The sequence below is a fragment of the Globicephala melas genome, chromosome 11 (genome assembly GCF_963455315.2).
Source record: "Globicephala melas chromosome 11, mGloMel1.2, whole genome shotgun sequence".
Taxonomy (NCBI): domain Eukaryota; kingdom Metazoa; phylum Chordata; class Mammalia; order Artiodactyla; family Delphinidae; genus Globicephala; species Globicephala melas.
The window spans coordinates 21,044,119-21,070,304 of record NC_083324.2 but is presented as its reverse complement, the minus strand read 5'-3'; the positions used below and the strand labels follow the sequence as shown (position 1 = coordinate 21,070,304).

At 44.0% G+C, this 26,186-nt stretch overlaps 1 protein-coding gene across 6 annotated transcripts in view; it reads right to left on the bottom strand.

Moving 5' to 3' along the window:
• Positions 1–26,186, bottom strand: part of FRMD4B (FERM domain containing 4B) — a 336,491-nt gene that overhangs the window by 135,346 nt on the left and 174,959 nt on the right. Inside the window, exon 1 of one of the 6 annotated variants that reach the window (XM_030867694.3) lies at positions 20,650–20,738. The exons of 4 other annotated variants lie outside the window; for them this stretch is intronic. In XM_030867694.3, coding sequence (XP_030723554.1) covers positions 20,650–20,673 — 24 coding nt within the window. In that variant the 5' untranslated portion in view covers positions 20,674–20,738. Of the gene's footprint in view, positions 1–1,558; positions 1,653–20,649; positions 20,739–26,186 lie in introns of those variants that run through there. One more of the 6 variants, XM_060308020.2, reaches the window with a different exon arrangement.

Sequence of the window (26,186 nt, the reverse complement as noted above, 5' to 3'; positions counted from 1 at the left end):
CCTGGCTAGGTATTTTAATAATAGCACTAGCAACACAACCAGCAGACGCTTTCTACATTCCAGGCACTGCACTAATCACTTTACGTGTATTAACATATGCAAGCCCTTGTGATACTCACATGAGACAGGTAATCTTATCTCCCAATAACACAGGAGAAGGAGGTTACTAGAGAGATTATAAATAACAAGATACATAAATGGCAGAACTAGACTCAAACTCAAAGTCCAAGCTCTTAACCACTTAGCTACCCACTAGGTACTCCCTACACTATAAAGTGACAAATTGTGGGAAAGCCTTCCCACGGAGCCCATTTTCAGGAGAGGAGATGAGTGGGTAGAAAGGGAAAAACAATGCGTCATAAAGCAGGTGTGAAAAGTCATCTCAGTACCAGGGCAAAATCATTTGACTAGAATTAGTTAGAATTGTAGAAGTTAGAGTCTTAGAAGGGATCTAATCACCGCCGCTTATTTGGAACGTGGGGAAATTAAGGAAAGATGTGCCTGGTGCCACACAGCAAGTCAATGTGAGCCTCAGGATTAAAACTCAGGACTCTGGAACCTAAAAAATAAAACCAACTAGTGAATATAAGAAAAAAGGAACAGACTCACAGATATAGAGAACAAATTAGTGGTTACCAGTGGGGAGAGGAAAAGGGGGAGGGGCAAGATAGGGTAGGGGATTCACCGGTACAAACTACTATGTATAAAATGAATAGGGGGCTTCCCTGGTTGCGGAGTGGTTGAGAGTCCACCTGCCGGTGCAGGGGACACAGGTTCGTGCCCCGGTCTGGGAAGATCCCACATGCCGCGGAGCGGCTGGGCCCGTGAGCCATGGCCGCTGAACCTGCGCGTCCGGAGCCTGTGCTCCGCAACGGGAGAGGCCACAACAGTGAGAGGCCCGCATATCGGGAAAAAAAAAAGTCTACAAGGATATATTGTACAGCACAGGGAATATAGCCAATATTTTATAATAACTTTAAATGCAACATAATCTTTAAAAATTGTGAATCACTATGTTGTACACATGAAACTTACAAAATAAAACTCAGGACTCTGTCTTCCAGGCCCGACATGAGGTAAGCATGAGGTTACTCAGCTGCTAAATACCACCTTATGCAAATGCACTTCTTTTCCCAACAAATGGATTTGTTTCTTTTAATTTTTTAAAAATACCGTAAACATAAAAAGAAAAAAAAACTGGGCATTTCTTACTTATTTTCAAACATGACTCCCACTGAAGCTTTCTCTTCTAATTTCATCCACAGGAGTTATATTTGAAGGGAGCTGTTCATGGATCACAATGATTATACCTACACATTCAAAATCACCTTTGAGCCCCACAGAGACCATCAGAGCAGTTTCGGATTTGGCCCCTACCCAGTGACAGCTAATAGCAGCAATGCCTCGCGTGGAATAGAAAAACATGTAAGAAATTGATCTCTTTGGAAAGTTTCGCTTGACACCCACCCAGACTTGATACCCTTCCCACCACCCTCTCCCGTCTTCAACCTCCGGAAATCGGAGGTTAAAATTGTGCATGTTGGATTAAAACTCCCACCTCAGTGGCTGCCCTGCGTTTGCTCCCCAGATGACAGAGCAGGTCCTCAGAGGCTAAGCGCTGAGTGCTGGTGGAAGGACCTTCTCCATCTGGTCAGTGGTTAAATGAGGAAGATCAGAAGGGAAGTGAGAACTGGCGAGAACTCTGGCTTCATGGGGTGCGCTGATGTGCAGCCTATAGTGGGGTTCAAGTCTGTGTGAACTTCACCCTCACGCCCCACCAAATCCCAATCCCACTACCTGATTCAGGAGACGAGAGCAGAGAATCGGTAAAACAAACAAAAAACAAACGAAATAAAACCCAAAAAACCCCTAAGGCAAGTCAAGATAGGGCAGGGTGGGATCATTCCTAATGACCGGGAGCAGCTTAGAAAGCAACAGGAAATACCAAAAAAGGACCAGAAGCCCAGCCTACTTCGGTTTTGCTTTAGTAGCTCTTTGGAACACGGAAATATGAAAGCTTGGTAAGGAAGCAGCGAGCTTCATTTCCTCTCTCTCATTCCCTTTTGACCTTTTCTGAAAGTTCAGCAAAAGAGGACCTGTCTCATTAAAATGACTCCCCAAGATTTTTTGTGGGATGACCTATCCACCATCATCATTAGAGTCTAATCTTGCCTGGATGTGTGCAAAATCAGCTACCTAACCGGGCTTGGTGCTTCTGAGTCCAATTTCCGTATGGCCCTGTGAATGATTTCTTCAAAATACAGATCCAATCCCTTCACTTCTCTGCTTAAAAACGCCCAGGGGCTTCTCAAGCAATACAATGGAGAATCCGACTCCTTGCCTCGCTCACAGTGTCCATGTAACCTGACTCACCACCCTCTCTAACTTAATGTCCAACCCATCTGCCTTGCCTGGACACACCAGCCATACTGACCTTTTCTTTTTTCTTATCTTTATCTATTTATTTATTTGGCCACGCAGCATGTGGGATGTTAGTTCCCGGACCAGGAATCGAACCCACGCCCCATGTAATGGAAGCGCAGAGTATTAACCACTGGACGGCCAGGGAACTCCCGACCTTCTTTTCTTCCTCAGAATAAAGGCTTGTTCCTACTTTGAGACTTTGCATATGCTGTTCCCTCTGTCTGGAATGCTCTTTTCCCAGATCACGGCACGACTGGGTGCTTTTGCATCTTTTAGATGTTAAATCAAATGTCACCATCCCCAAAAGGCCTTCCCTATCCTCAGTGTAAAGTACAGCCTGGACACTGTCTCTCATACCACACTGCTTTATTTTCTTTGTAGCTAGTATTTCTTTTTGGTTGTTGTTTGTTTATCCTCTATCTTTCACCACCAGAATGTAAACTCCACGGGAGAGGCCTTGGTTGATTTGTTTGCCATTGTATCCCCAGGGCCTGGAACAGGGCCTGGTACATAGTAAGAATGTGGGCAATAAATCTCTGCTCAGGGGAGGAATACTTTAACTGGTCAGAGTCTAGACACAGGTACCAATGAAATATTCACAAGTGATTTAAACATGTAGAGCATAATGTAAAGTGAGGATGTTCCAAAAACACCTCTCAAGCCTTGACCCAGACAGACTTACACATTTAAAAAACAAGCTTTCCACCCAGAGAACAAGGTGAGCTATTAATTCCTCACCGGATGAGACATCCTGGAGGAATTGGAGAGAGGGACGTATCTAGGACGTTCTTACTTTGGGATCTATTGAGTGGACAGGGTTTTAGATTTCACCCACATGATGTCAACTCCAGCTGAACAGGGTCCCTTTATATCATCTCTGGGTGCTGAGTGAATATGAGCTATTGACACTCTCGTTCAGAGAATGGCCTAGACTGACACAGATGTCTCCAATCCCAGTCAGCTGCGATTTCCCCTCAAGGTCTTTCAAGACGGTGCCTGCCCTCCCAGTGTGCAATCACTGGGAACTTCTTCTTTCACTATCAACCAACCATTCTCCTAGCTTCTAGGAAGCATGTAGGACATGTCACACGAGTGCTAAGCACTTCATGTGGGTAGTATCTTCCTTCATGCTGTGAACAACCCTAGGAGGAAGAAGTTTTATTGTTGAGATTTTATAGGTGGCAAAACTACTGAAGGGCAGAGAGGTTCAGTAACTTATCTAGGGTCATGTTGCTGTGACCTGGGGTAGAATCTCAGGACCATTAGTCGTATCAAAGTAGGACTCTTGGGCGTCCCTTGCAGGTTCACTGGGACTGGAGTAGGAAAATGAGAGACAGTAAGTAAGGAAAAAGCACCCGTGGCATAAAAGAAGCAGAAGAGGAAAGGAAAATGGGCCGGGGTGGGGAGAGTGATAAAGAAGGGGAGAATTCAGTTAACCAAATATGAAATTGAGTAGCTGAGTAATCTGCCTTAGAAAAAATGTTAGTAAGTAACTGTTGCGGTGGGCTGGCTCTTTCCAGAGACCTTTCTTTTATTTACATGGGCCTTTTAAATTCTCTCATGACAACCCTGTGAGGTAGATTCCAATCCTGCTTCACTGTGTAGGTGAGAAAATTGAGGTTCAGAGAAGGTAACTGATGGACCCCAGCCCACAGGTCTCCACTAGGTCGAAGAGCTAGAAGGAAGCAGAGTAGGACTTAAATTCAGGCATCTGATTCGCAGTTTGCCCTGCATGGCCGTGTTACACGACTTGTTACAACGTTATTTCCCACCCATTCGTCTTTTGTTTTTTCAGAAGTATTTATTTATTTATTTATTTATCTATCTATTTATTTATTTTTGGCTGCGTTGGGTCTTCATTGCTGTGTGTGGGCTTTCTCTAGTTGTGGTGAGCAGGGGCTACTCTTCATTGCAGTGCGCGGGCTTCTCATTGTGGTGGCTTCTCTTGTTGCAGAGCACCGGCTCTAGGCGCACAGGCTTCAGTAGTTGTGGCTCGCGGGCTCAGTAGTTGTGGCTCACGGGCTGTAGAGTTCAGGCTTCAGTAGTTGTGGCTCGCAGGCTCAGTAGTTGTGGCTCACGGGCTGTAGAGCTCAGGCTCAGTAGTTGTGGCACACGGGCTTCAGTAGTTGTGGCTTGTGGGCTCTAGAGCGCAGGCTCAGTAGTTGTGGCACACGGGCTTCAGTAGTTGTGGCTCGCAGGCTCTAGAGCGCAGGCTCAGTGGTTGTGGCGCATGGGCTTAATTGCTCCCTGGCATGTGGGATCTTCCCGGACCAGGGCTCGAACCCGTGTCCCCTGCATTGGCAGGCGGATTCTTAACCACTGCGCCACCAAGGAAGCCCCCACCTATTAGTCTTATATATTAAATCACACATAGCTTAGGCATTTTACATATCATCTTGATCACCAAGCATGTTCTGGAAAAGCTTGATCTAGATTCACCAAACCACAGCTGCTTGGTTCCTGCCACTATCTGAAAGCAAGGTCAGAGGTTTGCAAAGGTTTTCGTAATCACCTTTCCTCGGCTATCTCCTGGCCATACACTGAAGAAATATGGGCGGCTGCTAAAAACGCTGTCTATGTGTTTGTTAATGATTTTCAGTGAGTATCAGGATGGAATTAACCCCTGCCTCTTGTGCTGCCAGCCCTGTCCTGCTTATGTGAACACTCTGGGTGTAGGATGATTACCTATCGGTTAGGTGGCTGCCTGGGCCTAACTCTGTTATTCTAGTCTTAAGATGCAGTCTAGCACACAGTGCAATTAGTTCAATGTGGAGAAGCTCTGGATCGTGTGTTCATTCATTCACTCGACCAATATTTACCGAGCACCTCCTACATGCGAGCACTGTACTCGATACTAATATATATTTGCAAACGAGATCCACAGGGCACTGTCTCTGGAGCTTGTCCTACAGTGGGATTTCTCAACGTTGGCACTACTGACATTTGAGGCCAGATAATTCTTTGCTTGGGGGGGGTGCCCTTGTGCATTGTAGGATGTTTAGCAGCACCCCTGCCTCTACCCAACAGATGCCAGTACTCCCTCCCTCCTCGTGACAACCAATGTCTCCAGACCCTGCCGAATGTCTCCCGGAGGACAAAATCATCCCTGCTTGAGAACAACCGCTCTAGAGATAAGGAGAAGAAAAGAACAGTGGTGGTAGGGTAGGGATAGATTAGAAGTTTGGGAATGACATGTACACAAGGCTATATTTAAAACAGATAACCAACAAGGACCTACTGTATAGCACAGGGAATTCTGCTCAATATTCTGTAATAACCTAAATGGGAAAAGAATTTGAAAAAGACTAGATACATGTATATGTATAACTGAATCACTTTGCCGTACACCTGAAACTAATACAACATTGTTTGTTGTTTTTTGGTGTTTTAAAAAATATTTATTTATTTAGGCTGCACCACGTCGTAGTTGCCGTACGTGGGATCCTCGTTGTGGCATGCAGGATCTCCAGTTGCCATGCAGGATCTTTTATTGCGGCATGCGGACTTCCTAGTTGCGGCATGCGAACTCTTGGTTGTGGCACACACGTGGGATCTAGTTCCCCGATCGAACCTGGGCCCCCTGCACTGGGAGCGCATAGTCCTACCCACTGGACCACCAGGGAAGTCTCTAACACAACACTGTTAATCAATTATACTCCAATATAAAATTTTTAAAAAAAACAATTAAACAAGGTATTTTCAGGTAAGAATAGGGCTCTCAAATAGCTCAACTGGCAATGCAGTTAAGTTCTGAGCACGTGCAAAATGCACTTCGAAACTCACTTCTTACCCAGGAAGCACGAGACTTCAGGAAGTGGATGAGGAGAACTTAAATTGGACCACTGCTCTTGACGGGTGGCTCCCAGGAGAGATTGGAGGGATAACCCTGTTTTCTGGATGTTAGCATACAACTGCTAGCCCCCTTTCTGCCTGGCAGAGGCTGGAGAAAAGCAAACAAGAAAAGCTATTTCTGTGGCTTCAGCATCAACCTGGCAAGCAATTTCAGTCAACTTTAGCAGACATTCCCCGGGGAAGGCATTCTCATAAAAGACAATCCCTTATCAGATCATCTCCTGATCTCATAAGGCTGGTGAAAAGAAAAGCCAGGTTTGAAAGAGAGAGAGAGAGGAAGAGAGAGAGAGAGAGAGAGAGAAAGGGAACAACTTATTAAGTCTGGAACGGAAGGCCATCAGGAGAAACCAGCCTGGTGTCAATGAGGTGCACACAGGATTTAGAATCAGGAGGCTTGGGTTTGTGTCCCAGCTTTGCCATGTAACTAAGAGTATGGCCTGAAAATCAGAGTCTCTCTCTAAACCTCCATTTCTGTCCCTGTAAAATGGGTAAGAATCAATCTCATTTAGCTTTGTTTGTCTCTTGTATTAATGCAGGTTGAACCTAAAGTTTACTTCAGAAGACAGTCATATCACCTGTCATACGCTCAAGTTAATCGGCACAGATTATGCGTTAGGGTCTGTGCTAAGCCTGACATGCTTTATCAGCCCTACCGTACTGCAGTGAGTCTTATAATTAGTGGAAATGATTTGTAAGCTGTTGAGTGCTATTATGTTAACTGTACATGGTTATTTTAAGCTGGTTCAACGGTTGTTTTTCTTAAGGAAAAAGTTCTGCTGGGTTATTAAGAGGTCAAACTGTCACACTAGAGTTGAAGACTCAAACTGCCAGTTAAACCCTGGAGAGAGCAGGCAACCCAATAGCTGGGGATTAATTCCATTCTGATTTCTCAGTGATAATCAACAGATTAACTCAAATCCACCATTTGGAGCTGCCTGTGTGCACAAAGCTGGGGAAACTCTTGCAAACTCTTGCTCTGTACCTGATTGCCACCAAATGGTGTCCTGGACTAGCTACTCTTGTTTTCACCAACACAAGACGGAAACGAATATATGTTGACTGCCTTGTCTATGTCCTGTGCTTTGGCATACATTTTATCCATTGAATTCTCACAACCACCCTGCCACGTAGACATTTTTGGCCCTTTGTTTTACGCCAAAGAATCTGAGACCCCAAGAGGTTGAGAGCGACTTGCCCAAGGGTCCCAGCTAACAAGGGGCTGAGCCAGGTTCAAGAAGGAGCTCACCAAAGAACAAGGGGAAAAACAGGTGACATAGCTTCATGAAAACAGGGTTCTCTGTATAAATTCATACTCTGCCTCGTTTTCCAATTAGAAACTCAGATGAGGCACTGATGAGAGACTGCCAAATGTTTATTTTCAGAAAACCATGCAGGATATTTCTGCTTTTTTTTTTTTTTCCAGAAAGAGACATCCTCTTTACTTAAAACCAGTCGTTAGGCTGTATTTTTAGGTATCGTGGTACAGTATCGATGAGTCAAAAAAGAAAAGAAAAAATGGGAGGGCACAGACACTGTAAACAGGAAAAGTCACAAAGTGGAACCAAGAAAAGCTGAGAACACAGCCCGTGGGCCATGAGGGATTTTCGTTCTTGTCTGCATTTCAGGTTGACCAGAAAAGAAGTTCTCCGGTCACCGGGTAGAAAATGGAAATTTTAGCTTCAGTGATTATGCAAGTAGCAGACACCCTGTGGTTTGGAAACTTTTTGCTTTGCCAACTCAGTTTTCTCTTTTCCCGTGAAAAAACAGCCTGTAGGAAGGAGCGAAAGTACTGCGTCTTTCAAAAACTTGAAGATGAAAACTTCAAGACAAGCACAGCTCGGGTGGAGGGATTTTAAAAATAAACTACCATACTTGTAATTTAAAGATACTCTGGGTACTGTTTATTCAGTGAAGCACATTTGGAAATCTGGACTCAATATAAGCCATCCACAGAGCAAACAAATCACATATATTGCCCTGAAAACCTAAACGTGTGCAAAAATTAACTAGAAAACCTAAATCAACTTTACCCTAATTTTAGAGGACACGCTTACTGTCAGAGTTTTCATGTTTCAGTTTTTTCATCAGCTTGTTAGAATGTCTCTGCTTTATGCTTTTCAAAATCTCTTCGTTCTTTGGGGTTCACGTATATAAGGAGAGGCTGAAATAAGTCCTTAGGGAGGTTTATAATGAATACAAATGGATTCTACTAGGTCCAGAGTCCTAGCTTGGTGGATAGAAATGTCATATTTGGGTAGGGGATTTAGAAAAGCATTACCAACTAATGAAAACAAAAAAGTCAAACTCATTTGGGCCAATATAGAAAAATTCTTAATGTCCAAAACCCATTTTACCATCACAGAACAAACCTTCCCCCACTCAACCCAGATGCTTCTAATACTCGGTGATGAAACTTTAATGTCGCCTAATGCAGGTTGTGTTTTCAAAGAGGATTCAGTCTTTTTTTGAGGCTAACATGGGATTCAAAGATTAAAACAGAGCAAATCATAAACTGGAAGGCCACAGGTCAAGATGAGAGAAATTTGAAATAGGAACCCAAGAAGACTTCTGCGTGAGCACCAGGAAACAGAATGAGGAGAAAAGAATCCTTTGAGGGAGAGAATGGTGATGTGGAGCCGTCTCCTAACAGCTCATGAGCATCTACTGTCCCATTTTCAAGCTGGTTTTTAAGCACAACCAATATTAAAAATTAAAGTATGTCAACTTAAATCGAAATAAATTACATTAAAAACAAGGGTAATAAATGCTCACTAAATTGGAAATTCATCACTTTCCAATTATTTTACTCCCTTTTACTATTCTCTTTGCTCTTGAGGTTTTCAATGTCTAGTGAGTCAGTGAAAGCAATGCTCTTTAATGGTACCTAATGCTCATCTTTCCCCAACTCAGTGTGGTGACCTTGGTAACATGAAGTCGGTCAAGGTGAGAGTATTTACACCATGGAAATTGGCAAATACAACCAATCGGTGCCCTTTTCCCCAGAGAGCTGGTTGTTAACTACTTACCAGCACACCACTGGGGAAGTTCGATGGGAGAAGGAGGTCTGGGGGCAGGGTGCTGCTCTGAGCTCTAGGTCAAGATGTTGAGGCCACTGAGAGACCACATGACAAAGAGGAAAGAACAGAGGCTTTGGATTCCGACACAACTGTTCAAAGCTCAGCTGACTTAACTTTCCTAGGACTTATTTATTACATCTCTAAAATGGGGCTAATAATGCCTACCAACAGAGCACAGAGCTTGACAGAGGCCAACATAACCGGGGCTTGTTATACTTTATTATTGTACTTGAAAAATCCAGGGGACAAGCTCATTGCTGAGGTTCTCCTGACCCAGGACTACAACTCGCATATCAAATGTTCAGTGTCATTTGCTTTCCCTGTTCTTTTGCTACTGGAATGTAAGTTTCATTTGCTGCTGCTTTCCTAGCCCCTAAGACGGTGCCTAGCCCATTGTAGAGCTAAATAAATATGTGTGGAATAAATGAATTTCCCTTCATTTCCAGCTCCTGATCCCCCCCCTTTTTTTTTTGCGATACGCGGCCCTCTCACTGTTGTGGCCTCTCCCGTTGCGGAGCACAGGCTCTGGACGCGCAGGCTCAGCGGCCACGGCTCACGGGCCCAGCCGCTCCGTGGCATGCGCGATCTTCCCGGACCGGGGCACGAACCCGCGTCCCCTGCATTGGCAGGTAGACTCTCAACCTCTGCACCACCAAGGTAAGCCCCTGATCCACTTTTGAGTTTTCTGCCTATTTCTACTGTTAAGGTCTCATCGGCAAGTGAGGGACTCCTCGGCTTCTTAATGGCCAATTCCAACCAGCTGTGTTGCTGCTTATCCTTCTGGAATCTATCAGACCATTGGAACCCTTCTGCTAAAGCACGCCACCGTGACCTTAAAACCTCGATGAAAGACGTTTCCACCTTTTTCATCACAAGCAGAATTGAGCCTGTGTCATTATGCTCTGTCGGCAAGTTTCTCCCCATTTCTATTCCTGCTCTGAAATAATCTCAGTTCCGTTCTGCCCCCGTCAGAAGGGACCAGCCTTGTGAGAGGAAATCTCACCCGACACTTGGGGCTGTAACCAGGGAACCAAATATTTCCCCCTGCGGCCCTGCCTCGGTGTTGTTTCTTACATGTGCTCTCATAGAGCAGCATTCCTGAAGGTTGGGGGTGGTGGTGGTGTGGTCCTTTAAAGAAGGATGGCTGCCTCTCGTAAGAGTGGCGTGGGTGGTGGATTATGCAAAGTCATTGGAAAGTCATCAATTTCCAGAATTTCTAGTGCTTTTCTGATCACACTTGCTCTTGTCAGGGGGGGTAAATCAGGTTGGAGCCGCCCACTCAGCTACTTGGTTCAGGGCAGTGCTTAGGCGCAGCCCCTCACAAGTCCAGTGGGCATGATGCCTGTTCCTGGTGCTGCCTCGAACTAGCTGGACACTTCAGGGAAGCCACTTACCTTCTTTGAGTAGCTGCTGTAAAATGGGGATAATTTTGCCTAAGTGCAATATAAGCGTCCCATAAGAAGCAGCCCTTACTACCTTTTGAAGTATAGTATATTATTTAAGAAGTGTAATGGTCAAGACCATAGGTTCTGGTGTTAGTCAGACTTGGGTTTAAATCCCAGCTCTCCTCTGTAGCACCTGTTGGTCTTACACAGATACTTCACTTCTCTTGAGCCTTGGTTTCCTCACCTGAAAACAGGGATAATAATAGCACCCCCCTGCCCAGGGCTGGGAGGGTCACATGAGATAATATACATAAAATGCTTAGCAGAGTGTACACTTTACAAATGGTAATAACATGTAATATTATTATACTTTTCACTAATAAAAACCAGGTAATTGCTACAGGCCCCTTCAGTGTGGGTGTTCTCAAAGGCCACGTTCAGGTACTGAGCAGGTGGTGGGCAGGTTCTTTTCTGTCCCTGAACTCTACAGAAGAGAAGGAAGCAAGAAGCTCCGGCCATGTATAAACTTGTTCTGAACGTTTCAATTAGTAATAATATCACCTTGGCTGTCTGGAGTGCTTTAAACTTTCAAAGTGCCTTGGCCTCTATTTCTCCTTTGAAACTTTACAGCAAGTTTTGATGTGGCAGAAGTGTCATATCCCTATTTTTCTCTGTTAATTCATATCCTTTTCATACTTCAATTGAAGTATATTTGATTTATAATATTATGTTAGTTTCAGATGCATGGCACAGTGAGTCATTATTTTTGCAGATTATCCTCCATTTGTCATATCCATATTTTACAGATGAGGCCATGAAGGCTCAAAGAAGGGAAGTGACTTGTCTGTGGTCACACAGCTAGACAGAGCCAGACGTAGAGTTCCTTCTTTGTACTGCCCCACACCATCTCCTGGCCCTTATAGGAGTATTCACGAAAAAAGTAAAGTTAAAAGAAAAAACAAAACTAAAATATAAGCCAGCTCCTGCCTGCAATGCTTCCTCCTGTGCATTTTACAGTGGTAAGGCTCCCAGGACATTCAATTAGAATTGTAAGAGAGGATGCAGTGCTCCCAACCCAGGGGTGCTCTGGGGAATCTGCAGTGCTCCATCAGCAGGGTCCTGCTGCCTTGAGCACTCACCTTGTCAGTCCCTGAAGCTTTTTTTTTTTTTTTTTTTCGGTACATGGGCCTCTCACTGTTGTGGCCTCTCCCGTTGCGGAGCACAGGTTCCGGACGCGCAGGCTCAGCGGCCATGGCTCACGGGCCCAGCCGCTCCGCGGCATGTGGGATCTTCCCGGACCGGGGCACGAACCCGTGTCCCCTGCATCAGCAGGCGGACTCTGAACCACTGCGCCACCAGGGAAGCCCCTGAAGCCTTTTATTAGACTGAAATCAGTGAAGAGAAAAGCACTTTTAAAGAATTGGAGAATTTTACAATAGCCCTGCAGATAAAAGTCTGAGGGGAATGATGAGGAGTCAGACTTGGGAAGATCTGGAAAAAGAACATTCCAGACAGAGGCCCAAGAAGTGCAAAGGCCCTGTGGCAGGAATAGGCTTCATTTGTCACACAACTTTTTTTTTCATGATTACACTCTTAAGGAGCTTCTCTGGACATTTATTTTTCCCCTTATGCCCTCCTCCCTCATGAAATTTTAATATCACAGATATATTGTATATCTATTGGGTAGAGTTGAGCTTTTGAAGTCCACAAACTACTGTAATATCAGAGGTTTTAATGTTTGCCCCCAAGAACCAATTTTCATCCTCCTTGGAGAAAAGCTGTCCCACTGAGAATGCGCAGTTTAAGAAAAAAGTAGCAGCAAACGTGGCTGGAGCTTGGCACCAAAAGGGAGACTACAGTAGACAAGGTCAGGGGATCAATGAGGGGCTCATGAGTGGTCCTCAAAGTGTGGTTCCTGGACTCACAGTGTCACTATTAACTGCAGCTCGCTAGGAATGTAGAGTGGCGACCAACCATCTGTGTTTTAGCAAGCCGTCCAGGTCACTCTGCTGCATGCTGAAGTCTGAAAACCCCTAGGCTATATCAGGAGTTAGGAGTATGGGTCCTATTGCAAAGGCAGTGGGAGGCCACTGGAGGCTTTTAGGCAAGGGGGAAACAAGATCGGGGGACATTTGTAAAGGATAACTCTGGTTCCTATCAGGAGATGAGACTGGGAGTGGGGTGGCAAAAATCAAAGAGAGAGAGAGAGAATGACAAGACTGTTGCATCGGTCCTCATCCATAAAATGGACATACACATATGACCAACTTTATCAGCTTGTTGTGAGGGTTAAATGAGTGAGTACTTGTCAAGAACTTGGCACAGTGCTTGGCACTGAGTGACTATTACTTATAAAAAATACCAAAACTATTCTGTTTTACTCTTAATTCTCTCTTCCAAACTCCTACTGGTTAATATCCAGATTCCCCCACTCCCTTCAGATCCCTCTATTTTTGCCCGTGTTACCAATTTAGCTGGCGGGCGGGTAACATATCTCTGTGGGCTGGTAAATCTGTAACATGTTTACAAGGCTACTCCAGGTCATGGTGAAGGTCCACAGTGTTCTATTCAGTTTCCTTTCTTTTTCATTTTTCCTATGAGATTTAATGTTGGCCTAGAAAATGAAACTTCATGTAAAATCTGAGTTTTAGAATCACTTCTATCATTAACTTTGGACAGTTTTTGCATCTGTAAAATAGGAAGTGAGATCCGCAGGGTTAAGCACGCACTTTGGCATCAGGCAACCCAGGATGCAAGACCTGACTCTGACAATTAGCTGGTGGGACTCTGGGCCAGTCATTTAACCCCTGTAAATCGGTTTCTTTATCTGAAAAATATCAATAGTAACAGTGTCTAACTCATGGAGTTGGGGCTGAAACACTAGAACAGGTAGAAAGAGCCCAACACAGCACCTGTCATTCTGTTAGCCACGATGAATGATGATGACAGTTGGACCTGCTACAGGCGCAGTGTGGCTACATGGACCACTAAGAAAAATGTAATTCTGTAGCTCCCAGAAAAGGCAGAAAACGTATGGGCCTGGAAAAGACATCAGTGGGACAGACTGATGACACAGATAAAACATCCTCGAGCAGGATGCTTTGTGCATACACAAAGGTAAATGGATCTGGAATAATCTAGCCAGATCAGGAGAACTTCCCTCCATGTGTCCATCTCACAGGAATGGGAGGTTCCCGAGAGGGTCTTCTTGACCGAGGGGGTCTAGCTTTGGAGCTGACCCGATTCAGTTGGAAGAAAAGCTTCCATCACCCATGCGGCCCACCTCGTCCTGCACCGCCTGCTCCCTGCCCACCCTTCCCCTGGTCTTGCACTCCTTTCCCTTTTGCTCTCTGGGCTCCAGCCACACTGGTCTTCTTCTAGTTCTTCTTCGTATGATCTTCTTCCCACCTCAAAGCATGAGGGCATTTGGAAAGTGCCTGGCTAAACCAATTTACCCTTAAAAACACAGATTAAAAGTGAGTCTCTCATAGAAGCCATTGTGTAGTGGTTAGGAGTGAAGACTCCGAACTCAGATCACCCAGAGTTCAAATCCTGACTTAGACGGTTTGCTAGTGGCACCACGTGGCCAAATGACCTCATCTCTTTGTTACTCTGTTACCTGATCTGCATAATGGAAACAGTACTGGTGCCTTGCTACGAGCTTTGAATAAGCTGATGCAGAGTGTGTGGAATAGCCATGGGCTCCATCACTCTTACTCTGAGTGTTATGTGTTCTTTTAGCTCTCTAAACTGCTCTTCCGCAGCACTTTACACAACTGTAATTAAAGAATGATGTACTTTGTTATATAATATCTGCCTCCAGGGACCCTATCTGTCTTCTTAATCCCTGGACCCCCGAGCTTATAGCTGGCACCTTGCAAAAGCAGCTGCTCAATAAATGTCTATTGGATGAAAAAATGGAGTTGCTTATTCATTTTTTAAAAACTGAGACCACAACGGAGACTTCTTGTTTCATATAAAACATTTAAAAGCTATCACGAGTTGATGCGTAGTTTCCTTTAAAAACAAGGAAAAAGGAATAATGCAAAGTAAGAGCTGTGGCATGTTGGACCTCAGCCCTTGTTCTAATGAAGAGGGGTGCCTGCACTTGAGGGGAGCGCTTGGTGACGTGCGTGGTTACTACGAACAAGCTCCCAGTGCTGCAACTGAAATATAGTGGTTACTGCGAAACCTCTGCAGATTTTCAGGTGACTCCCTAAAGCCAGGTGACTGTTCTAATGGTGAACAGAGCAATTACTTACAGGTCCCACTAGAGTCACCTTACTCTCAACACAAGGCCAAGTACCAAGAGGGTGCCTGCCTCACCCACACCCCCATTGTTGGTAGAGGTATAACTCCTCTCCGACGAGCAGTATAAACAGCTACGGAGGAGGAGGTGGCAGGACTTGCTCTTACGTTCTAAATACCTTCTATGGAGCCTGTGTCAGTTCCAGGATCACACACTTCTAGAGGGTTCAAATAAGGTTAAGTGCTAAGGAGTTCCAAAAAGCTCATTTCTCGGTGTCACGCACAGAGGCCAGCTAGTTTCTCACCATTTCTCTGAAAGATACATACATTTATTCCATTTCCTCAGCTGGGATACAGGAGCTCTTACAAGTCTATTAGTGCTGGTAGAGGAGTTTGCAAATACCTTCCTCCAAAGTATAAACAAAATGTGCGTGTGAGAATCTTTCCAGGAAGACTTTCTATAACTTCTGTCAGATTTATATTCTGGGTCCACGTCCTTAAAATGGTTTAGAGGGCTTCCCTGATGGCGCAATGGTTGGGAGTCTGCCTGCCGATGCAGGGGGCACGGGTTCGTGCCCTGGTCCGGGAGAATCCCACATGCCGCGGAGCGGCTGGGCCCGTGAGCCATGGCCACTAAGCCTGCGCGTCCTAAGCCTGCGCTCCGCAACGGGAGAGGCCACAGCAGTGAGAGGCCCGCGTACCGCAAAAAAAAAAAAAAAACGTTTAGAACTAGATCCTTAAAATGATAAACACTTGACCTCAAACCCAAGACGGAAGTCTGCAAGAGACATACTGCAGTTGATTACTTATTTGTGAACTTGTGCCCAGTGAAATACAGACAAATGTCTGCAGGGTCAAGAGATCTCATGTGTCCAAAAGGACGGAAGGCTGATGGATACCCTGACAGTGACAAGATGTGGGGTAATGAATAACTGATTCACATTGATGCTATCATGAGCATGAAGGGCCCTGAAAAAAATTACCCATTCATTACTTTGAATACTCAGTCTTCTGGTGGTGTTTACATATTTTCATATGTATGTACCCTTGTTTTTATTTGCTGTACTTGGGATAGACGTATAATAATGTTACTTAATAATATTAATTGCCCAGGCTTCCCTCATGGCGCAGTGGTTAAGAATCCGCCTGCCAACGCAGGGGTCACAGGTTCGCGCCCTGGTCTGGGAAGATCCCACATGCCGCGGAGCAACTAAGCCCGTGTGCCACAACTACTGAGCCTGCGCTCTACAGCCCGTGAGCCACAACGACTGAGCCTGCAAGCCACAACTACTGAAGCCCACGTGCCTAGAGCCCGTGCTCCGCAGGAAGAGAAGCCACTGCAATGAGAAGCCCACGCACCACAGCTAGAGAAAGCCCGCACACAGCAACAAAGACCCAACGCAGCCAAAAATAAACTAATTAATTTAAAAAATATATATTAATTGCCATTTACTATGTGCGTCTTCAGTGCCAGAGGCCAGCTCTAATCCCCTCAACAATGTAATAAGGTCATTTCAACTGTGCCTGTCATAAGGCCAGAGGGGGTCACTCAGTTCATAAGTGGCCAAGCAAGATTTATGTGCTAAGACTCCTGCCACTTCCTCTCCCCCTTTCATTTGGATAGAGCCTACCAAAAACAGAACCTTTACCAGTGGACTCCTGAATGCTTTACAGTGTCACTGTTCGCTGGAATTGACACTGTTCCATTTCTACCTAAGAACACCCGTCAGTTTAATCCTTTGACCTCAAATCATATTCATGACATTCCACTACTCACAGCCATTTTATGTCAACAGCTTTTCCACTCCCCAAGAGTGAACAGTAGATGAACTAAAAGTCAAGCTTGGAAGAGCTACTGAGACTCACTGGAGAGTTCCAGTTTGCACTCCCCCACTGGACGGAGCTTCATATAGTGGCTACATCTCATTCACCTTTGTAAGCCTAAGCCTGGCACACCGGGTGGCACAAGACACACCCAGGAAGTATGTGTTGACTTCTAAGGAATTTGGAATCCAAGGAGCAGTGTCAAATTTCAATACAAGAGGTGTATCCATGACCCACAAAGTCTGGATTTCTTCCTGGATAGCATCTCCATGTCTGATTTCAGTTTGCAGTTTGGGGAATTTCTCCATTTCCAACTTTGCCTTCTTCCCATTGCTGCTACTCACAGGCTGTCCCTGGCTCTACAGGCATCTGAGTCATATAGTCCATGCCCTGAATCCCTTTTTGTGAAAAGGAAAATATCAGTGGAAAGGAAGAAAGAGGGCAGAGAAGAAGGAAAAGGGGAGGAAAAGAGGAAAGAAGAGAGGGAGCGGGTGGCTAGCAGACAGGGAGAGACAGCTGCAACTGATCTGTAAAGAACCTGTAGTGACTTCAATTAAAGTTAGAGCATTTTGAAACTGAAAAGGGGCCTCAGCACGAGACTAACTTCTTCACCCACAAATGTGGGTTCGGAGGCCTGGATAGGAAAAATCAGCTCTCCAAGGCCATAGAGCTTATCAGTAAGGGGCAGACTTAGACCCGGAATCCAGTTCTCTCTCTCACACTGCTCTTCAGATAAAGATTTCCTATTGTGGAAGGTCAGCTTCTGGACTAACCTCATTCCTGACTGGAAAAACTGAATATAAATACCTCTAATAGAAAGGGTGGTATACAGTCAAATCTTGAAAAAACGGGTACAAACTCTGCTGACTTGTTCATTCTAACTTGCAAGGATAGAAGAAAACCAAAAGAGGAAATAAACCAAGACAAGAGGACAGAAGTGAACATGTACTTTACAGCCCTACCTACAATGGCTTCTTTAAGGAAAAAAAACACATCTAAAATAAACAGAGAATGTGCCCAATATCACCCTTTGCTTTCACTGCTTTTATTGGAAGGATAAACTGTTTGCCTAAACTTGGCAGATTATACTAACATATGTTAATGTATATTTTACCTGTACTCAGCTTTATCTTTCCAGTTTAGAAAAAGTCTTCCATTTAAAAATTTTCATAATTTTCCAGCATTAAGCAGGAAAAAGTCTTAACTGGAGCTTCATGGAATTCAGATCAGGGACAAACAAATGTGTCTCATACTTGAATTATGATGTTGAAACAGGCCTCTACAAAGAGCTAACTAAATATATTCAGGTTCTGACAATATTTTCAAAGCAAAGAGAAAGTGTTTTAGTACGTTTTTACCAAGTACTACAGCTTGTTATGACTAGTGACAAGGCTGCTGGTTCTTTTTCTCGGGGTCCTTCGTGTACCTGCCCACTGGTTTCTGCCAGCAGTTGGAAGCAGTCCATAATAAGAAGCAGAGCCTCCTTTGGGATGCAACTTCCACCTTTCTATTCCAAGACAGAAATGAGTGCATGAGAAGAAACTCATGCTGCATGAACCGCAGAGATGCTGGAAATTAGACAAAGCCATCAGCTGGTCCTAGAGACAGCATTGTAGTGGACACAGCACAGACTCAGGACCCAGGAGAGAGGACTCTAGCCTGTGCCTTGCCCCTAATGGGATAGGAGAGCTTAGGAAAATTCCTCCACTACTCTGGATTTTCATCTACTCACTAACAGCATAAGGGGACTGGATGACTCCAAAGTGACTTACAAGGTTTTTTCCAGCTCAAATATTCCACGGCATGAATATATTTAACAATTCTACTCAGGACTTCCCTGGTGGCACAGTGGTTAAGAATCCGCCTGCCAATATAGGGGACACGGGTTCGAGCCCTGGTCCGGGAAGATCCCACATGCCACAGAGCAGCTAAGCCCGTGTGCCACAAGTACTGAGCCTGTGCTTTAGAGCCCGCGAGCCACAACTACTGAGCCTGCGAGCCACAACTACTGAAGCCCGCGCGCCTGGAGCCCGCGCTCCACAACAAGAGAAGCCACCGCAATGAGAAGCCCGCGCACCTCAACGAAGGGTAGCCCCTGGTCGCCGCAACTAGAGAAAGCCCGTGTGCAGCCATGAAGACTCAACGCAGCCAAAAATAAAAGTTAATTAATTTAAAAAAATTCTACTCAAATAGTGTTATTAATCCACCACTCATCCCCCACCCTCCGCATAGTTATTGAGCACTCTCTCCATGGTGGCGGGGGGCGGTATACTTGACCATAAGAACCTCCTTTCCAGTAGTTACCACTTTTCCATGTACTACAAATGAAGGATGAAAATAAATGATGCACTGGAACACAGAGAATGTGCCCTGGAGTGGAATTTGGTATGTCTGGGAATATCTTAGATCCTCTGCTAAGAGATGTACTTTTTGATTCCTGAAGGGGCTGCATTACAGAATGGTCTTACTTCTAGCGGGGTTCTATGGCCTGAGTCTAAGAATAGGATCATCTAACACGAGGCTCTGGGTGACCATAATGCCGCTCTGAGAATCCAGGTCAAAGGGCTGCATTTTGGATACGATCACGTTCCTTTCTACTCCTTCAGATCATTAGATACCTTTAGACAGGACTGATTTAGAAACAATCGATTCATTTCTAAGGACATGCTATTGTGTTAGATCATGACAAGAGGGTCCGATCCCAGACCCTATTGTGATATGTTTGTTTCCCTGACGTTTCTCTTCTCTACCTAATCCTGCCCACTTCCTCCACAGACTTCCTCCTATACCCAAGAGCTTTGCAGCCTCCTGCATGAGACAATTTCCTTTGTTTTCTGAAGTCTACCCAGCTTTTCCTCCCCTCCTCCATCTCCAACATCTACCCATGAGGGGAAAAAAATGGACACATAGAATTGGACATTATGAGTTTAGCATAACCACATCAGAAGGGAGAAAGAAAAAAAAAAGCTTCCCTTTTAATTAGATTGTAGGACTTCCTTTGACAAATCCTAAAGGTTTTATGAATTAATTGATAGCCATCCCCAAAGATGGCATTTCTGAGGTCTCTACCTTGAGCCATTGAATTCTGGTCACATAAAGTCCTCATAAACTAGACTGAGGGACGGAATTCAATTTCCCTGCTTCTGTCTCGAGGCAAGACAGGGACGTACATTAAAAGGTCCTTTTAGAAAAGTTACTAATGAGTTCTAGTCCCCCACAGGATCTTTCCTGCCAAATGCTCACAGAAATAGAGATGGCTCCAAAACCACTGTGCTGACGAGATGATTAACAACTGCAAATCGCAAAGCATTTTCATGCTGCTTACTGACACCGTTCCTGCCCTTGCCCTGTCCTTTCCACATCCATAAAAGGGCTCAAGTCTTTAAAATTAAAAAAAAAAGAAAAGAAAGAGAATGGTAGTGGGATGGCATTAGGGGGAAGCGGTGAGGTGGAATTATACACTGCAACAAGAATTACCAAAGTTCTGAAATAAAAAAACAAGAAATGAGCCTTTTAGGACTTTTAGGGGAACAGAGATAACAGTTCAAACAATGACAGGAAAACCCTCCGAAAGATGAGCGTTAAGGACGATCTTCACTGCGGTATCAAACTGGAGGAGATTCAACTCTTTTGGAGAAGGAATAACTCTTTGAAAAGACAAACATTTCTTGGAGTTTCCTTTTTTGCAAGTTGGGTTCTGAAATATTAGTACGTAAGTTCGTCCACCCCACGTATAACATTAAAATCTGCCCTCAATTCACTAAGAAATGCCAAGAAGAGCTCAAGAAGCACCATTATACTGTCTGTAGTCAAAAAATTATACGAGAAATTGTTCTTACCTCCGAACCATGGTCTCGGCTCATTTAAAGGGACCGGAGAGAACGGGCAGGACAAAGGACACATATATTAAGCACTTGTGATGTGTGTGTGTGTGTGTGTTTTCTCCAAATATAAGCTGGTGGAAGTAGGGACCTAAAAACCCCGACGCCTTCCGCTGCCATATAATCACAAGGAAATGACCTTACCGTTTGTTGCTTTGATTAGAAACAAAAGGCTTTCAACATGAGTCAGGAGAGCACTGGGAGAAAAAAAAACCAACAACCCAAAATTTCTGCTATTTTTTTTTTTTTGCCACCTAAAGCTTTCCTTCATAACATGTTTAAAACATATGATGAAATGTTGTTTACTGATAATGCATGATCTGCACTGGATAATAATTCAGAGATGGGCTATGCCATCTAAGAATCCAAACTTCAAGTTTGGCTCTTCAATCTTTACACATTCTGAATTTAATGAATACAAACAGAAATGACACTTAACTGTGCCACCCACAGCCATTTTACACCAATAGCTTTTACACTGAGAAGGAAACTCAGAATTCCACGGGACAAACTTCATAAGATCAGTCAGCATCAGTGATGCCAGCCACAAACAGAAAATCCTGGTAAGATGCCTTTGGTCTCGAGAAAGGATTTATTTCATCATTTGCATTTAACTAAATCATTACTACTGAAATTGCTCAATGGATAGGGAATAATCAAAATCCATTATACTTCAAAGTAAAGCAGAGAGAAAAATATATAAAATCCAGCAAAAATAATAAAACCACCTATTAGTTTTAGAATGGCTAAGTAAGAGCCTGTGACATGGTACCATGTTTTTTCCACCTGAAAAAACAATCTTCTGGATTTTTGTGCAAGTGAGTGGTATGGTTAAGAACACGTGTTCTGGAGCCAGACAAACCTGGCATTTTGTAGCTGTATGTTCTTGGGAAAGTTACTTGACCTCTCTGAGAATCCATTGCCTCCTTAGTATATAGGGATAAAAATCCCTATCTTATTAGGGGTGTTGGAGGAATTAAATGAGATCGTGCATACAAAGCACAAAGAATGTGCCTGGCAGACAGACATATATCATGTATTTAAATAAAAGGTGAGGTGCCCTCCCCCCTACCAAAATCCCTTATCTCTCAAAAATGAGAGAGTAGCTTTATCTTCAAGTCCTTTCAAAGACTCCAGTTCCTTTGAACTACAACATACTGTCGGGGGAAGACACAATACTTTGAAACAGCCTCATTCAATAACAAGTTTGTATGCTTATAAAGATTACTTGATGAAATCAGTAGAAAAGGTGGCAAAGAAGTTCATACAGATCAGGTAGTTATTATAGGCATGTGACTTCACAAGTGGAGGGGCTGAATGTCAAAGCAAACAAGTTACTTAAATATTACTTTAGTTTTTGTAATTTTTATTTATTTATTTGGTTGCACCGGGTCTTAGTTGCGGCACATGGGCTCCTTAGTTGCAGCAAGCGGGCTCCTTATTTGTGGCACTCGGGCTCCTTAGTTGTGGCATGCGAGCTCTTAGTTGCAGCACGCATGGGGGATCTAGTTCCCCGACCAGGGATAAAACCTGGGCCCTCCGCATTGGGAATGCAGAGTCTTAACACCTGCGCCACCAGGGAAGTTCCAAACATTACTTTAAAAGGCCACACGATAGGTGGTTATGCTGGAAGACCATACGTATACACCTCTAGGATGAATGAAAAAGGGGGGAAAAAAAGTCATGCAATAATACTCCCAGTGAAGTATCATATATGGAGATTGAAAAGTGCTGTACTATTTACAAGAGCCAAACTAAATGTCCATGGACATATGAATGGATAAAGATGTGGTACATATATAAAATGCAATATTACTCAGCCGTAAAAAAGAATGAAATAATGCCACTTGCAGCTACATGGATGGACCAAGAGATTATTATACTGAGCAAAGTAAGTCAGAAAGAGAAAGACAAATATCATATGATATCACTTATATGTGGAATTTAAATATGACACAAATGAACTTATCTACGAAATAGAAACAGACTCACAGACATAGAGAACACACTTGTGGTTGCCAAGGTTGGGGGGGGGATTGGGAAGGATGGATTGGGAGTTTGGGATTAGCAGATGCAAACTATTATATACAGAATGGATAAACAACCCAAGGTCCTATTGTATAGCACAGGGAACTATATTCAATATCCTGTAATAAACCATAATGGAAAAGAATACGAAAAAAAATACGTATATTTATAACTGAATCACTTTGCTGTATGCCAGAAACGAACACAACATTGTAAATCAACTATACTTCAATAAAAAAAAAAAAAGAACAAGTTCTGTAGCTCAAACAACTTAGGCAGAAGCAAAGATGCTGTGCTTGGGTAAGCCAGAAGGATGATTTAAAGAGGGCCTTTTGTTTCAGGGCCAACACACAGATGCATGTGGAGAGGCTGAAAAAAATTACTTCATAAAGAGGGAAAGTGCAAGACAGGAATCACCCAAATTATTAATCCATAGGACAAATGATCTTAAATATTAGAAGTAAATACTGGACTACTTCATCTACATTGCTAAATTTTTATACATTCAGGTTGGCCTAAAACACTCGTTTTGAATCTTCTTAGTGGGAAGATGAGTGACTTTATATTTGAGGGAACCTTCTATTCAGGCATATATAGCAGGAAAAACTCAAGAAATGGTCACTTTTCTCACCAGGTTGAATAGCCTCCTGAGAAAACTAGTGTGACATTTCCAATTTTAAGGTAAGAATTTTTCACTGTCGAAGGACATCAGAATTTTGATAAATAGTTTCAGAATCGAGGCAACAGAATGGGCTAAAACTAGGAGACCAAGGCCAACATGAAGAACCAGGTGAAGTGACTTGACAGACCAAATACAGGGCTGGGGCAAGGTCAGGGTATGGTTGTGGGAGCACCGGGAGGATTAAAACTAGATGATCAGAGTAAGTATCTGTTGTTTTTGCCCATCCAAAGTCTGTTTCACTTTTTCTAATCACAGATCCCCGCTTTTCTATGACAGCACCATCCAAATCATTAGGGTGACCTAACCTCAGGCCCCTATATCAAGGGATAATTAACATGCGATTCAGGAATAACCAATAAAAATACCCGGCCCCAATATTCCCTAGTTATAGGGATGAGGGAAGAAGGGTATTTGTCTTTGTTCTGGAGTTAAAAAGCTGTTGGGATGAGAGCCTGGGGTACCAGAGTACTTCAGGCCAGACAGAAGTGCTGGAGAGAGACAGACTCCAATGACTGTTTGAATCACTATAATTTCTATTTCTACTTAAGCTAATTTAATTTTTTTTAAAATTGGTTTGCAAACAGAAAGGTCCTATCTAATACAGCAGTTCATGGGAGACAGGATAACTGGAATCAGATATCCTTCATCAGCTGACCAATACTGTTTAACAAGTTGAATGATTATCGACACAGAATTGGGGACCTGGGTGGGAGGCCAAGGTACCGGGGATTCAGCCTTGGGTAAAAGGATAGTTCCTGCAGCACTGGGGCATCAGATAGGAGCTCTGTGGTCAGTGCATTAGTTAGGAAGAGGTCCTTTAGAAATGGCATAGAGAGGCCCACACAGGAATAGCAGAAAGTCTCACTCTACATCCAACCTGAAACCACTGCTCTTCCAAATGGCTCTTGCCGGGCAGTCAGACACGGGGCAGGGCTGAACCTGGGATCCAAGAACGCAGACTCAGGGAGCCCTGTTACGGAGTCCCATTGAAAATGAAAAAACAACACCCCCCCCGAAATTAACACAACATTGTAAATCAACTATACTTCAATGAAATACATTTTTTTAAAAAAAGGGGGGAAAAAAGAAAATGAAATTATATCTCCGGAATAGGTCCAAATGAATGATGGGCATATGTGAAATTATGCCTATAAAGTGCCAATTGTGACACAATTCGCTGATCACTAACTGGTGAGTCTGGATAAGTATATGGTGACTTTGTGGAGGCTTTCACCATCCTGGAAGTGGGACAAGGGGAATAGGTCCATCATTTGGGGGGAAAATATGTGAAAGTGTAGACCAGATTTTTAAAGAAATACAGTCTTAGGAATCTTTACGAGAAGCTTTGCATTTATCACAAAACTATCACTTTCATCATAGAACACTTCATATACCAAATTAATGCCAGACACACCATAAAATCCCAACAATGTATTGCAGTTTTCCAAAACTCTGATGGCTGAGCACAGCTCTGAACCACTTGTCATAAACTAAAAGGACAAACTTAAAGACCAGCTCATCTCCTCCTAAATTTAGTGAGGTTTGCATTAAAGAAAAGAATATTTCTGGGCTTCCCTGGTGGCGCAGTGGTTGAGAGTCTGCCTGCCGATGCAGGGGACACGGGTTCGTGCCCCGGTCCGGGAAGATCCCACAAGCCGCAGAGCAGCTGGGCCCGTGAGCCGTGGCCGCTGAGCCTGCGCGTCCGGAGCCTGTGCTCCGCAACGGGAGAGGCCACAACAGTGAGAGGCCCGCGTACCGCGAAAAAGAAAAAAGAATATTTCTTTCGTAACTCCTCATCCTTCTCTAATTCTACTTCTAGAACCAATTCGGTTCTTCCCAAATATTCATGGAGCACCACGGACGTGCAGAAGCCCTGCAAGGGAAATCAAAGGTGAAAACACTACAGTCCTGACCCTCGAGGGATTTACAGCCCAGACTCGGTGTTTCTCAAGGTGAGCAGAGTGATTATCTTACTTTTCACCTCACAGTCAACCCTACAGTTGAGGAATCATGCATCCCTTTTACACACATGCTGGTTCCTGTTTTCAATCTTTTATCAATCTGGATGCCAGCGCTCCTTGGGTCCCTGATGGTTCTTCTTAGATCTGCATTCATTCCAATAACTATTTTGGGGGTGCCTAATAATAATGGCTGTAAGACCAGCAGAGTCCCACAGGATCCCACGCTCAGAAGGGTACCAACCTTGTTTAATGCTCTGCTGTCTTGTAATTCTTCATACATTTTGAACAAGGGCTCCCACATTTTCAGTCTGCACTGGGTCCTACCAATTATGTAGCTGGTTCTGCTGGGTACCAGGCTAGGTGGTGGGGAAACAGTGATGAAAAGGAGAGACTCCAGAGGGGGGCAAGAAATAAAAAATAAATTAATTAATAAATAAGGTAATTCCAGGTGAGGGTTAAGACCTGTGAAGAAACTAAAGCAGGAGGATGTGATGAAGAGGATGGAGGGACTGGAGACTAAGAAGGAGTCAGACAGGGGAGCTCCCTGGTGGTCTAGTGGTTAGGATTTGGTACTTTCACTGCCATAGCCTGGGTTCAATCCCTGGTCATGGCCAAAAAAAAAAGGAGCCAGCCATGTGGATATCTGGGGGACGAGTTCAGGACCACTTCTGCCTTGTTTGGGACTATAACACGTGGCACATGGAAATCTCTCAACTCATATTCTGAATGAATAGAACTTCTGTTCAAAAAGGAAGAACACCAAATACAGAAAACAAATTCATCATTTACTAGAATTGGGGCAGCACTGCTGAGCGGTAAGGAAC